Genomic DNA, 16,299 nt, shown 5'->3' on the forward strand with positions numbered 1-16,299 from the left:
ATACATGTACACATGTATTTAATGACCACCATATTAACCTTCAAATAAACCAATCACATTGCTATTGCATTCTGTATTTTATAGTCATTCAAACACACACAAATCTATCTTTGGATTATCTTAATTGAGTTCAGATATTTCTTTTATAACTGTTAACCACAAGGAACCGTGTGTGTGTCCGCGTGTGCGTGTTCCCTGGGCTGGGGTATTGGCATCTTTAAATCATCTCAGCTGATTGAACTGTGAGGTCTGGGTCAGCAAATAGCTAGACCAGTGGCTCTGCTCGTAGAAATTACTTCCTTTCCTCTGGTAATTTCAAACAATTCTAATTTGAAGTTTGAGGAAAATAAGGATTTCTCTGATTTCAGGTGAAACTGGAGAGGTAGTTGGAGACCAAATCATGCAGGCCTTTCTCTTTGTGAAGTGTTTGTTCAAGTCTTTGCCCAGATTTTATTGGAGTGTATGTGTTTTTTTTTTTTTTTTTCTTATTGTATTTAGAAGTTACTTATATATTTTGGTTCTTGACTTGGACTGTGTATTGCAAATACTTTCTGTCTTTCTGGTGTTTTAAACAGAGATATCATATCAGATTTTCATTTAAATATCATTACAAGAATGAATGGGAGAAATAAGTTTTTCAGTAGTTCTAGTAGAAGATGGTAGGATGTGGGACATGGAGAGAAGAGGACAGGTTCAAGAGATATTTGAGATAAACTCAGTGGAATTTGTTAGTGAAGATAAGGTAAATGGTGGGTAAGATGAGAGGAAAGTGTCAAGAATGGCTTCAGTTTCTGGTTCATAAGAATACCACCATTACTATGGACTTCTCTTATTTTGTTTAAGATGTTGATAATCTATATAGAATTATATAGTCATTATTTGCCTTAAGCATAAGACTACTATTTAGAATTTTTAAAAAATTACTGCAAATTGCAAATTTATTGGTCATTTTATGGTTTAGTAATCTTTTTAAATTGTTACCTCATGAATTATAAAAAATATGTTGGAAGTTATATTACTTAAATTTCATTTTGAAAACTATGTTCAATTTGGAGTCTAAAGTAGAATGGCTTCGTGGTTATATAATATGGCTATAGTAGATGATGAAACAGTAAGACATTAGTGGGAAATAGGAACTTAAGAAAATCAGTGAATTAAAATTGACTTTTTGTTTTATAGGGGTCCCTTCAGTGTTGTACGACGATGTATCAACAGAGAAACTGGGCAACAATTTGCTGTAAAAATTGTTGATGTAGCCAAGTTCACATCAAGTCCAGGGTTAAGTACAGAAGGTAAGAGATGGATTTCAAGTAAGTTATTTGATGTCTGGCTTTATTCCATCTCCAAAATCCATTTACCAACCTAACCTTCATCTGGGGATGGGGAAGCAGAGGGTGTGATGTAGAGGGAAGTGGGTGGAGACAGTTTAAACTCTATTCTAGTTTGTCAGAATTCTAGGACATAGTATTTGAAAGACAGGGTAATTTACAGAGTTATAAAATCATCTAGGATTTCTATGGGCCTATGTTTTTTGACTAGAAGAAAGCAAAAATCTGGACATTTATTTTTTAGGGTCTAATTTTGAATTCTATGACGTGGGTCATGGGATGGGAAAGGAGAAAGGTGAAATAATGGCAAGGATGATAATTGAAGATTCAGAAGAAACTTAGTTACCTCAAAATGCATCACTTACTACCTTTAGGATTATGATTTAGTGGAATTAAAACATTCGTATCTCACATTTGGCTTAAGTCACATATGATATATGTGTAAAACTTTGAAAGATCAGTACTGTTAGGACTTTCAGGACTTAAAATTTTGTTTCAACACATTATTATGGATAATCATATTTATATGTATATTTATAAACAGTACGTAAACATTTTAAAGTTTTTTTTTTGTTTTTTAAGCCATAGTTTCATGTAACTATGATGTACATGCTCATACTTCAGATGGCACAATTGATCATGATATTAATTTTTCTGATTAGCCCATTACTAACTTTTCACTTTTCCACAGTTCAGTAAAAAAATGAATCCTTCTTTAGTCCTTCCCTTTTTAATCCCAAGAGCAATACAGTTGATAATTTAGATTGGAAAATCTAGGGCAGTGTAGCCTATTATATTTTGTCCAGTTATTTTACCTTGGGAAGTAGAAGCCCATGTAATTGTGAGTTAATCTGTTCCTGGAGATCTTTTTTTCTTTTAAATACTTTTGTGACCCTTTGAATTATATTATTCATATAATGATCATGGAAGATTCTTAGAAGTTGCTACTCACAAAGAATAACTAACTGATTTGTTTTTAGTGCTTTAATATTTAAAAATTATGGTAAGATTTAGAGATTTTATATTTTATGGTTTTATACTCTGGAATTGGCTATTATTGCTTTTGAATATAAATTATTTTATAAATCTAGCAACATTTAAAATTGACTTTTAAGTAGGGTTTAGAACAAAATTATATTTCCTTACACTTTTAACTGCCTTTAAGATTAATATTCTGTGTTTGATTTTTCTGTACCTCTGTTGTCTGAGCAAATACTGAGGTGATTTTGTATAAACCTAATTCATTAGACATATGTTCTGATGCTGTTTATAAACTTAGTAAGATTCCAATTTTAAATCACAAGTCTAAGTCATTATCTCAATTACCAATATTAAATTGGAATAATATAAGCCAAATTCTCATAAGCATTGTTATAAATAATTAAAATAAATATTAATAGCTTCTTTTTCAACCCAAAATTATCAGTACCAGAGTTTTGACTTACCTCATTGTTGTACCAAATTCTAATTCTCTCCAGGCTAAAGATATTTTTTCAAGAAACAATTACTTACTTTCTCATTGGCTGAGGTTGTTTATTGACAGATTTCTTCAGCCAGATCTCTTGAGCTACAGACTCAGAATGCCAAGCTGAACCTCTGTCTCTTGTCACTTGGTCAAGGGGTCAAATTCCAAATTTACAAAAGGGGAGAGGACTTAGTATATAGTTCATATACCTGATATTAAGTCCTGACTTCATTTAATATAATATATGGGAGTCTATTGCTGAAGTTATAGCTCACTCCTTCATTGCTTTGCCATTGCTTTGGCTATATAAATGTCTTCAAGTCCTATTCTGAAGACAAAGCCAGCCATTCTATTGATCCCTCATACTCTTAAGCCTCCTTGAACTTAACAGAATCCTGTGCTCTTTTCATATCCTTCCTATATGGTAGGACCACAACATAGATATTAAATGACATCCAGTTGGATTCAGGATATTACTCATGACTTTATCTGATTTTGGTCAGAGTTCAGTGGTATTCAAGTGAAAGTAGGCAATTGGCCCTTTATATTTATGGCACCAGAATTAGTTTTTCCATCATCTTTAGCATAACTACTCAGTACTCAGTACTCAGTATAAAGTAGGAAACAATCAAAATTCCATCTCCATCACCTCCACCTTTTTTTTTGCAATGGGATTCCTATACCCTCTATTGCTCATGTTCATACTAGCTGTCTTGATTCTAACTTGGACACATTTTATTATAAGATGTATAATATATGTAATAAATAGTAAATTATTTCATTATATGAAGTCTCTATGAACAGGGCTTCCCCTCCCTCAACTTCTTTCAACCCTTTTCCAGTCACTATGGGCAACACATCTTAACTCCTCTGCTCTTCTGGTCCATTTACAAATTGTTAGGGTCCAAAAATGACCTCATTCATGGCTTAGCATAGAAGGAGATGCTACATAAGAAGACACATATTTTGAAGTAAAATTTAACACAGTAAAAAGGAATCCATAAGTTCAAATAATATCTAGAAATATCTATATTTACTGTTACATTCTTTCCCAAATAAACTTATCTCTTAAGCAACAGATAATTTAAAATCTATTTTATCTTTATTCTTTCCTTTTTGTTTCATTTTATTATTTTATTTTTGCCTTAGTGTTTGTTTGCTCTTTGTTATTATCTCAATATTTTTTCTTGTTTTCCTAGTGTACTTGTATTCAAATACATTATTGAGTGAAATAGGTCTTTAAGGGTTATCTAAGAACCTACCATATGCAGTTTATTTGAATAGGTCATTATAATACAAACGATAAATAAAAAGAGCTCCTAGCCTTAAGGGACCTATGTTTTAATAGTCTCCAACCATTGTTTATAACATGGTTTTTATTAGGAAAACAATGTGTAATAAATTTGAAATAAATCATTTACAAATTAATTTTTTTTGAGATGGGATCTCTCTCTTGCCCAGGCCAGAGTGCAGTGGTGCAATCATGGCTCATTGCAGCCTCAACCTCCCTGAGCTCAGGTTATCCTCCCCGAACCTCAGCCTCCTGAATAGCTGGGACTACAGGCATGCGCCACCACACACAGCTGATTTTTTGTATTTTTTATAGAGATGAGGTTTTGCCATGTTGTTCAGGCTGATCTCAAACTCCTGAGCTCAAGTGATCTACCCACCTTGGCCTCCCAAAGTGTTGGGATTACAGGCATGAGCCTCCACTCCCAGCCCATAAATTTACTTTTGAAGTGAAATGTGTTGATTTGTTGGAGACCACCTGTACATGTTTTAATATTTTAAATTCTCATTGCTCTAATGAAGATGAGATATAATTGATGAGGCTAAAGATGAGATATTTCATAAAAGATGAGATATTTTTGAATATCTGTTCTCTATCTTTGCCATCAAAATCATAATTTTTATTTTATAGGGCTTCTTAACTTGCAAGTTGCCGAGTATTCAATAATCCCTTGAAATTGTAAGCAGAATTATGTTTATTTTTTTTAGAGAGTCCATAGCTCTCATTAGATTCCTAAAAAGGTATATTATTCCTAAATGATTTAGAATTTCTCCTTTCACATATATGGAAAAATGAAATTCATGGTTATGAACATGAGATGAATAAGAAGTTTCTACTAAATCAAAGCTGGATGAATTTATATTAGGATATGACTTCTGATGGGGGACTTTTTATATTACATATACAGCTTCCATTAATGAGTTTCCTAGGTTATTATCTTGAACTTTTAATTAATATACTTTTTGTCTCTTATTCTACTGAGCCACTAATTAAATTAGACTTTTTGTTTTAAAAATAGATATCAAAACTAATTCAGACAAATTATAATAAGGAAACTAAAGGAAAGTAAGATATATAGAATTGGAAACTAAATTATCAAAGTTCTGAGTTCTTGATAGGACTCAGTTCTTTATGGTTTATTATAAAAGTCCAAAATTAACATTTCTATTTGGGAGTATTATACGTTGTGTTCTAGAAAGAGTAGATTTTGGGTTCTAGTTTGCTTAGTCTTCAAGAATGTCTCATTCTAAAGTCCCAGATAGTAGATGATATCAGTGAAACTGAAGAAGTAAGGACCTTGACAATTCTCAGTTTAATTTAAAAAAAAAGAGAAAACTGACAGAAATGTCAGACTCAACTTGTTCGGGGCTCTGGAAATTGACCAAAGGCTTACAGCTATCCAGGAATAATTTATTCAAGAAAACTGACTGATTCTTGGTAAGAACAGTGAACTTCATAGCATTGTATAATAATTTGTCCCATTCACTTCCCCCTTTCTTCCAGTTCTGTAGTAACCTTGAAAACAAACAGTTCACAATCATGATGAAAACCAGCAAGTTAACAGCCATCAAAGGAGGCTGAATGGGGATGGAGCTCCTCCAAGGCCGCATTCCCATAATATTGTCATTTTTTTACTTGTCTGGTAGTTCCCTGGAAGACTTCTCAGTACATTTGTGTTTTATAAAAGAATACCACAGAGTGGGTAATTTATAAAGAAAAGAGGTTTATTTGGCTCATGGTTCTGCAGGCTGTACAAGAAGCACGACACCAGCATCTGCTTCTGGTGAGGGCTTCAGGAAACTTCCAATCCCGGTAGAAGGGGAAGGGGAGCCAGTGTGTACAGAGGTCACCTGGCAAGAGAGGAAGCAAGAGAGAGATGAGAGGTACTAGGTTGTTTTTAACAACCAGCTCTCATGATAACTAACAGAGTGAGAACTCGTTACTGCCAGGATGGCACCAAGGCATTCATGAGGGATCCACCCCCATGACCCAGACAGCTCCATTGGGCCCCTACCTTCAACATTGGGGATCAGTCTTCAACATGAGGTTTCAGGGGACAGACATCCCAACTATAGCAACCCTTCTTGCAAGACTGTCTTTAATTGGCCTGACTCAGAGATCACCCAGTGCAAAAAAAAACGTTTCCTCTGGGGGCATTTGCCAAAAACCTTTAGAGGTAGTTATTTAATTTCATTGCTGCCTGAGGCATAGATAACAGCTGGGCAAAGGAAAAGCTAACCTAAAAGCTTAAAACAATAAGCTAGGGAATGAGATGGCCATAGAGGCTTTGAAAAAGCTACAACGTATTCTCTAGAAAATGTTATGTTAAGAAAGTCATGCACATATATAAGACTGTGAACAAGCTCAGGAAAAATCTAAGAAGGCCTTAATTTCTCACCTCTAGCTGACTTTCAGGCTATGCAAACAAGAATTGAATGATAAGGTAGACATGTGATCTCCCTGAGTGTTGAAGGTATGCCCCACGCATCCACAAAACCCTTGAGCAAAGACTAAGCTAAACAAACAGAGACATAAAAAAGAATACAGACAGCAGAATGTGTTCCCCCCAAAAAATCACTAAGCAAAGAGCAGGAGTAACAATAAACAGCAACAACAAATCCTGCAGAAAAGGAGATTCTGATTTTTAGAGTTGACGCATAATATTATTTAAGACACCCAGTTTTCAACAAAAAATTATGAGGCATGCAAAGAAACAAGAAAATATAGCTCATACTTTGGCAGGGAAAGCAATCCATAGAAACTGTTCCTGAGCAAACCCAGATGTTGGACTTACTAGAAAAAGAGTTATCAAATAGAAAGTGTCAGTAATGAGATGATAGAAACTATAAAAAACGAAAAGAGAAAATCAAATCAAAATTCTGGAATTGAAAAATACAATAACTAAAGAGGCTCAGCAGCATATATGAGCAGGCAGAATGAAGAATCAGAACCAGAAGACATGAAGATAGGTTCATTGTAATTATCTAGTCTCCAGAACTGAAAGATAAAAGAATGAGCTAAATGAGCAGAGCCTCAGAGACCTCTGGGGATACCATCAAGCATACCAACATATGCATAATGAGAACTTCAAAAGGAAAGGAGAGAAGGAGTAGAAAGAATATTTGAAGAAATAATGGCCCCAAACTTCTTAAATTTGATGAAAACATAAATCTACACAACGAATAAGTTCAGCAAACTCCAAGTAGGATAAATGCAAAAACACACCATAATCAAGCTGTCAAAAGCTACGGACAAGGGGAGTATCTTGAAAACAGCAAGGGAGAACTGAATCATCACTTACAAGGGATCTATAAAAATATTAACAGCAGATTTCTCTCAAAAACCAAAGATACTGAAAGGCAACAGGGTAACATTCAAAGTGCTGAAAGAAAAATAATATCTACCAAGAATTCTTTATCCAGCAAAAACATACTTCAAGCATGTAGGATAAATGAAGATATTTTCAGATAAACAAAAACTGATAGAATTTGTCACTAGCTTCCTTGCCCTACAAGGAATACTAAAAGTCATTATTTATGCTAAAAAGAAAAAAAACTAATTTTTTTAATTTTTAATTTTTATGGATATATAGTAGATATATATATTTATAGGTTACATGAGATATTTTGATACAGGCATGCAATCACATCAGGGTAAGTGGGGTATTCATCACTTCAAACATTTAACCTTTGTGTTACAAACAATCCAGTTATATTCTTTCAGTTATTTAAAAATGTACAATTAAATTATTGTTTTTCACTATACTCACCCTGTTGTGCTAGCAAATACTAGGTCTTATTTATTCTTTCTATTTTTTGTACCCATTAACCATCCCTACTTCCACCCCCCTCCTACCAGCCCCCCTGCCAACTACCCTTTCCAGTCTCTGGTAACCACTCTTCTACCTGTATCCTCCTGACTTCAATTATTTTAATATTTAGCTCCCACAAATAAGCGAAACCTGCAATGTTTGTCTTCCTGTGCCTGGCTTATTTCATTTAACATAATGACCTCCAGTCCTCTCCATGTTGTTGCAGATGACAGGATCTCATTCTTCCTTATGGCTGAATAGTACCCCATTGTGTATATGTACCACATTTTCTTTATCCATTCATCTGTTGATGGACACTTAGGTTGATTCCAAGTCTTGGCTATTGTGAATAGTGCTGCAGTAAACATGGGAGTGCAGATACCACTTAGATATACTGATTTCCTTTCTTTTGGGTATATACCTAGGAGTGGGTTTGCTGAATTGTATGCTGGCTCTATTTTTAGTTTTTTGAGGAACCTCCAAACTGTTCTCAATAATAGTTGTACTAATTTACATTCTCACCAACAGTGTATGAGGGTTACCTTTTCTCTACATCCTTGCCAGCATTTGTTACTGCCTAACATTTAGATAATAGCCATTCTAAGTGTAGTAAAAGGAAGTATAGTAAAAGTATAGTAAAAGCAATGACAAGAAATCAAAGTGGAACACCATAAAATATCTATTTAACACAAAAGGAGGCAGTATTGGAGGAATACAGGAACAAAAAAGACAGAAAACCAGTAGTAAAATTACAAACATAAATTGTACCTTTTCAGTAATAATATTAAATATAAATGAATCAAACACTCCAATTACAAGGCAGAGATTGGGAACATGGATGAAAAACAGGTGAGATGGTATCTCATGTAGTTTTTTGCTGTCTACAAGAGACATACTTCAGATTTTAAAAATACATGTAAGTTGAAAGTAAATGAGTAGAAAAAGATATACTGTGCAAACAGTAACCAAAAGAGCTCTGAAGTGGCTATTACTAATATCAGATGAAATAGACTTTAATAATTAAATCAGAAATTTAATAATCAAACAGAAATTGTTACTAAAGAAGGACATTTTATAATAATAGCAGCATTAATCCATCAAGAAGATTTTGCAATTATACACATATATGCACCTAAGAACAAAGCTCCAAAATACATGAAACAGAAAAAGACAATTGGAGGGAGAAATAGAGAATTCAGCAATAATAGTTGGAGACTTCAATACCTGACTTATTAATGGATTCAACAACTAAACAGAAGATCATTAAAGAAAGGGAAGGTGGATTTGGGCATCACTAGAAACCAACTAGACCTAACAGACATCTGTATAACACTCCACTCAACAACAGGAGAGTATACATTCTTCTCAAGTACACATAGAACATTATCTAGGATAGACTGCATTAGCCCGTCAAATATGTCTCAATCAATTTAAAAATATCTGAAATCATACAAAGTATCTTCTCTGGCCACAATAGAATGAAATCAGAAATCAATAACAGAAACAAATTTGGGAAATTCACAAAGATGTGGAAATTAACATAGTAGCCAGTGGGCCAAAGAAGAAATTACAAGAATACTTAAAAAATACTCTGAGATGAATGAAAACAAAAATATAACATATCAATATTTATGAGATGCAGCAAAAGCATGGATTAGGGGGAAGTTTATTATTGTAAATGCCTATATTGAAAAGTAAGAAAGAGCTCAAATCAATAATTTAACCTTCCACTTTAAGAAACTGGAAAAGAATACTGAACTTGACAGGCAAAAATAGGAAGTCATAAGGATTATAGGAGACATAGAAACGAGAAAAAACAGTGGAAGAAGTCAATAAAACCAAAAGTTGTTTCTTTGAAAAGGTAAAAATAAAATTGAGTATACTTTGACCAATAAAAAGAGACAACTCAAAGTAATAAAATCCATAATAAAGGAAGGGACATTACTACTGACATTATAAAAATGAAAAAGATTATAAGAGAATATGCTGAAAAATTGTATGCCACTTAATTAGATAGCGTAGATTAAATGAGCTAATTCCTAGAAAGAGGCAAACTACAAAAACTGACTCAAGAAGAAATAGAAGATCTGAGTAAACCTGTGATAAGAATAGACTGATATGTACTCAAAATTTTCCCATAAAGAAAAGCCCAGGCCCAGATAGCTTAATGGTGAACTCTACTACATGTTTATAGAATTCATATCATTCCTTCACACATATTCTGAAAAATAAGAGAGGGAACACTTCTCAACTTTTTCTATAAGGCCTGCAATACCCTGATACCAAAACCAGACAAAGACACTGCAGGAAAGGACCAATATCCCTTATGAATATAACACATACATTCTCAAGAAAATACTATCAAACTGAGTTTAGCAATTTAAAAAATGTTCTATAGTTCTTCAGAAAGTTAAATCTAGGGTTATATGACCCAGCCATTTCACTCCTAGGCATATGCCTAAGAGAAATGAAACATATATCTAGATAAATCTTATATATGAATGTTCATAGCAGCATTATTCATAATAGCTGAAAGATAGAACCCAAATGTCTACCAACTGATGAATGTATAGACTAAATATGGTATATCCATACAATGGAATGATTTTTTCAACCATAAAAAGGAATGACATACTGATATAAGCTACAACATGAATGTATCTTGAATGCATTGTGCTAAGTGAAAGAAGCAAGTCACATGAGATTACATATGTTCTATTCATGTGAAATTTCCAGAATAGGCAAATGTGTCAGAACAGAAGGAAGTAAATTAGTGGTTGCCCAGGGTATGGAGAAAGATGAGATAGGGAGTGTCTGGTAATGGGTATGGGATTTCTTTTTGAAGTGATTAAATGTTCAAAATTTGAACACAGTAATGGTTGCATGACTGTGAATATACTAAAATCCATTAAATTGTATACTTTATGGACAAATTGTATGATAACTTGAATAAGGATTTTTTAAGTACCACGAGTAAGTAGAATTATAACAGAAATTCAAGCTTGTTTAAACATTTAAAATCATTGTAATACACCTTATTAATAGAAAAATGAACAGTCCACATGATCATCTCAACAGACAGAAAGCATTTACAAAATTCAACCCCCTTTCATGATAAAAACACTCAACAGCCTACAAATAGAAGGAAACTTCTTTAACCTTTTAAAAGGCCTCTAAGAAAAACCGAAATCTAACTTTATTTTTAACGTTGTAAGATAATTATTTCCTCTGAAGATCAGGAATAAGATAAGAATATCTGTTCTCAATATGTTTATTCAACATTGTACTAGAAATAGCCAGGGCAATTATGCAAGAAATAGAAATAAAAAGCATCCAGATTGAAAAGGAAGACTTAAAATGCCCTCTATTGGCGTATAACATTATCATGTATATATGAAAATCCAAAGAAATTCACAAAAAGACTTAGATGTAATAAGTGAGCTTAGCAAGGTTGCAGGATACAAGATCAATATACAAAAACCAATTGTATTTCTATACACAAGCAGTGAAAAATCTAAAAATGAAGTTAAGAAAGCAATTCCATTTACCATAGCATCAAAGAGAATAAAATACTTAGGAAGATACTTAACCAAGGAAGTGCAAGGCTTATAAATGGAAAACTATAAATATTGTTGAGAAAAATTAAGGAAGTCCTAAGTAAATGGTAAGATCTCTCATGTTTGTCTACTAGAAGACTTAATATTAAAGTGAAACTATTTCCCAAATTGATCTATGGATTCAAAATCCCTACTGGCGCTTTTTGTAAAAATTGGCAAACTGATCTAAAAATTTCCATGGCAAAACAAGGTACCCTGAATAGCCTTAACAATCCTGAAAAACAACGGACAAAGTCACATTTTTCAATTTCAGAATTTTTTTTTTTCTGAAGATGGAGTTTTGCTCTTGTCATCCAGGCTAGAGTGCAATCTCGGCTCACTGCAACCTTCACCTCCTGAGTTCAAGCGATTCTCATGCCTCAGCCTCCCGAGTAGCTGGGATTACAGGTGTGTGCCACCACGCCCAGCTATTTTTTTTGTATTGTTGATAGAGACAGGGTTTCGCCATGTTGGCCAGGCTGGGCTTAAACTCCTGACCTCAGATGATCCACCCGCCTCGACCTCCCAGGGTGCTGCGATTATAGGCATGAGCCACTGCTCCTGGCCCAGAATTTTTTATAAGCTACATCAATACACATAGTATAATCCTGGCATAAGGATAGACATATAGGTTGATGAAATTGAATTAAAAATCCAGTCGTAAATCCACATATTCACAGTCAAATAATTTTCAACTGTGGTGCCAAGATTGTTCAATGGAGAAAGAATAGTTTCTTCAAAACAGTGGTATTGGGACAACTGGATGCTGACATGCAAAAGATTGAAGATGGACCTCTACCCCTCACTATATACAAAAATTAACTCAAAGTAGATCAAAGATTTAAATGTATGAGTTAACACCATGAAATTTTTAAAGAAAACATAGACATAAATCTTTATGACCTTGGATTAAGTAATGGTTTCTTCATTATTACACCTAAAGCACAAGCAACAGAAGAAAAAAATAGATAATGGGATTCATCATAATTTAAAATTTTTATGTTTCAATAGACACTATCAAGAAAGTAAAAAGAGGCTAGGTGCGGTGGCTCATGCCCATAACCTCAGCACTTTGGAAGGCCGAGGCATGCAGATCACTTGAGATCAAGAGTTCGAGACCAACCTGGCCAACATGGCGAAACCCTGTTTCTACTAAAAATACAAAAGTTAGCCGGGGGTGGTGGTGCATGCCTGTAATCCCAGCTTCCCAGCTACTCAGGAGGCTGAGGCGTGAGAATTGCCTGAACTCAAGAGGCAGATGTTGCAGTGAGCCAAGATCATGCCACCACAGTCCAGCCTGGGTGACACAGTGAGACTGTCGCCCTCACCCAAAAAAAAAAAAAAGAAAAAGAAAAAGATAATACACAGCATTGGGGGAACTATTTGCAAATCATATATTTGATAATCTAGTATCTCAGATATACAGAGAACTCTTTAAAAGTCAACAATAAATAAAAACAGATAACCTGATTAAAATGATAATGGATTTGAATAGACATTTCTTCCAATAATATTTACAAATGGTCAATAAACACATGAAAAGACATTCAGTGTCATTGGCTTTTAGGAAAATAGAAATCCAAACCATAATGAGATACCACTTCACACCCACTAAAATGGCTGTAGTACAAAAAACAAAAACAAAAACAAAAACAAAAACAAAAACAAAAACAAACAGTAACATGTGTTGGCAAGGATTTGGAGAATTTGGAACCATCGTACATTACTATTGGGAATATAAAATGATGTAACCGCTCTTGAAAAGTGTGGCAGTTCCTCAGAAGTTGAACTTAAAGCACCCTATGACCTAGCAATTCTCCTCCTAGGTATACACCCAAAAGCATTGAAAACATAGGTAGACACAAAAACTGGTACATGAATAGTCATTGCAGCATTATTTGTAGCAGGCAAACAAACCAAACGTTCATCAACTGATGAATGGGTAAACAAAATGAATATTACATACAATAGAATATTTATTGTTCAGCCTTAAAAAGGAATTAAAAGTGTACAAAACTGGTTCAACATTTGAAAATCAATTAATGTAATCCATCACGTCAACAAGCTAAAGAAGAAAAATTACTTGGTCATATTAGTAGATGGAGAAAAGGCAGTTGACAAAATCCAACACCCTCAACTTGATAACGAACGTTTACAAAAAAAACCCTACAGCTAACATCTTACTTAATGGTGAGAAACTAGATGTTTTTCCCCTAAAATTGGGAACAAGACCAGAATGTTCCTGTTCCCTACTCCTGTTCAACATCCTACCAGAAACCCTTGCTAATGCAATAAGACATAAGGAAATAAAAGCTATACAGATTGGGGGAAAAGAAGTAAAACTGTCTTTGTTCTGAGATGACATGATTGTCTGTGTAGAAAGTCCCAAAAATCCCATAGAATCAACAACAACAACAAACTCCTGGAACAAATAAGGGATTATAGCAGGTTGCAGGTTACAAGGTTAACATATAAAAAGTCTATCACTTTCTTACATGCCAGCAATGTGCAAGTGGAATTTGAAATTTAAAATATAGCACATTATATTAACACCAAAATATTGAACTGCTTATGTATAAACATAACAAAATATATACAAGATACATACAAAGGAAATTTCTAAACTTTGATGAGAGAAATCGAAAAAGATCTAAATAAATAGATATTCCATGTTCGTGGATAACAAGACTCAATGTTGTTAAGAATCAGTTCTTAGTAGATTCAGTGCAATCCCAAGCATAATTTCAAGAAGTGACTTTGTGGATATTGACAAACTGATCTAAATTTTATATGGAAAGGCAAAAGATTCAGAATAGACACCATATTATTGAAGAATAAGAACGAAGTTGGAGAACTGACACTACCTGACTTCAGTACTTGACTTCAATACTTTAAGGCTACAGTAATCATGACAGTGTGTATTGGTGAAGGAATAAACAAATGGATCCATAGAATAGAATAGAGACCCTAGAAGTAGATCCACACAAATATTGTCAATAGATCTTTGACAAAGTAGCAAAGGCAAACCAATGGAAAAAAGATAGTCTTCTCAAGTGGTGCCAGAACAACTGGACACCCACATGAATAAAAATGAATTTAGACATAGATCTTACATTTTTCCAATTAGTTTTTTCATAATACTTTTCCCCTTAGACCAGGAATAAGGCAAAGTTGATCACTTTTTGCCATTCTTCTTCAACATATTTCTGGAAGCTACCACAGTAAGGGAAGAAAGGTAAATATAAGCATGTAGATTGGAACGGAAGAAATGAAACTGTCCCTGTTTGCTGATGACGTGACAGTCTACATAGAAAAATGAAAAGGAATCTACAAATAAAAAAAGAAACTCCTAGAACTAGTGAGCGAGTTTGTCAAGGATATGAGATAAACATACCAAAAATCAGCTATTTCTCTATACTTGCAAAGAACACCTGGAAACCATAGTTAAAAGCATAATACCATTTGCAGTTGCTTAAAATAAAATGAAGTGCTTAGGTATAAATCCCACAAAACATATACAAACCTTGTATGGTGAAAACTACAGAGCTCTGGTGAAAGAAATTAAAGATCTAAATAAATGAAGAGATGTACTCTGTTCGGGGATTGGAAGACTCAACATAGTAAATATATAATTTCTCCCCAAATTTATCTCTAGATTTGCCCCAATTTCAATTAAAATCCTAGGAAGATTTTTTATGGATATAGAAGGCTTATCCTAAAATATTTCTGGAAAGGAAAAAGAGTAAGAATAGCTAAAACAATTTTGAAAAACTATGATAAAGCGGGAGGAATCATTCTACCCACTATATAGTGGGAGGAATCATTCTACCCACTATATAGATTTATATAGCTATAGGAATTAATATAGGGTAGTACTGGCAGAGAGATAGATACGTAGCTTGATGGAACAGATTAGATTACCCATAAGTACCCCCACACAAGTACAGCCAAATAGTTTTTGAGAAAGATTCAAACTCAATTCAAAGAAGAAAGGGTAATTTTTTTCTACAAATGGTGGGGAGCAATTGGACATCCATAGGCAAAAAATGAACCTCAATTTAAACCTCATGCCCTATAAAAAATTAACTCAAAATAGATCATAGATTTAAATATAAAACATAAAGCTACATAGCTTTTTTTTTTTTTTTTTAAAGACAAAGTCTCACTCTGTCGCCCAGGCTGGAGTTCAGTGGCACGATCTTGGCTCACTGCAACCTCCCCCTCCCGGGTTCAAGTGATTCTTGTGCCTCAGCCTCCTGAGTAGCTAGCTGGGGCTACATGCACACACCACTATGCCCGGCTAATTATTGGTATTTTTAGTACAGACGGGGTTTCATCATGTTGGCCAGGCTGGTCTCAAATTCCTGACCTCAGGTGATCCACCTGCCTTGGCCTGCCAAAGTGCTGGGATTATTGGCATGAGCCACCACGCCCGGCCAAGATACATAACTTTTGAAAGAAAATGTACCCTAATATCATTAGGACATGGAGGGAGATGAAGAATTCTTAGACATGACACTAAATGCACAATTCGTAGATGAAAAAAGAAAGAAAGAAAAAAACCTCAACAGTAAAAAATAAAACAAATAGTCCAATTGGATAGTGGTTAAAAGACATGAACATTTTTCCCAAAAAGGGTTATACAGGTTCTAAACAATTACATAAAAATATGTTCAACATCATTATCCATTAGGGAAATGCAAATTAAAGCCACAATAAGATATCGCTCCATACTTAATAGAACAACTACAATAAAAAGGTGAGGCCAGGGGCAGTGGTTCACACCTGTAATTCCAGCACTTTCACAG

The 16,299-nt window shown here is 34.1% G+C and overlaps 1 protein-coding gene across 11 annotated transcripts in view; it reads left to right on the forward strand.

The window, feature by feature from the left end:
* Nucleotides 1–16,299, forward strand: part of CASK (calcium/calmodulin dependent serine protein kinase) — a 401,591-nt gene that overhangs the window by 73,787 nt on the left and 311,505 nt on the right. For 6 of the 11 annotated variants that reach the window (XM_033201840.1, XM_033201843.1, XM_033201848.1 and 3 more), the window contains exon 2: nt 1,180–1,310. In XM_033201840.1, coding sequence (XP_033057731.1) covers nt 1,180–1,310 — 131 coding nt within the window. The remainder of the gene's footprint in view (nt 1–1,179; nt 1,311–16,299) is intronic. The other 5 variants (XM_033201850.1, XM_033201851.1, XM_033201842.1 and 2 more) reach the window with 1 other exon arrangement.

The sequence above is a fragment of the Trachypithecus francoisi genome, unplaced genomic scaffold (assembly GCF_009764315.1).
Source record: "Trachypithecus francoisi isolate TF-2019V2 unplaced genomic scaffold, Tfra_2.0 Lachesis_group6, whole genome shotgun sequence".
In the NCBI taxonomy this organism is placed as follows: domain Eukaryota; kingdom Metazoa; phylum Chordata; class Mammalia; order Primates; family Cercopithecidae; genus Trachypithecus; species Trachypithecus francoisi.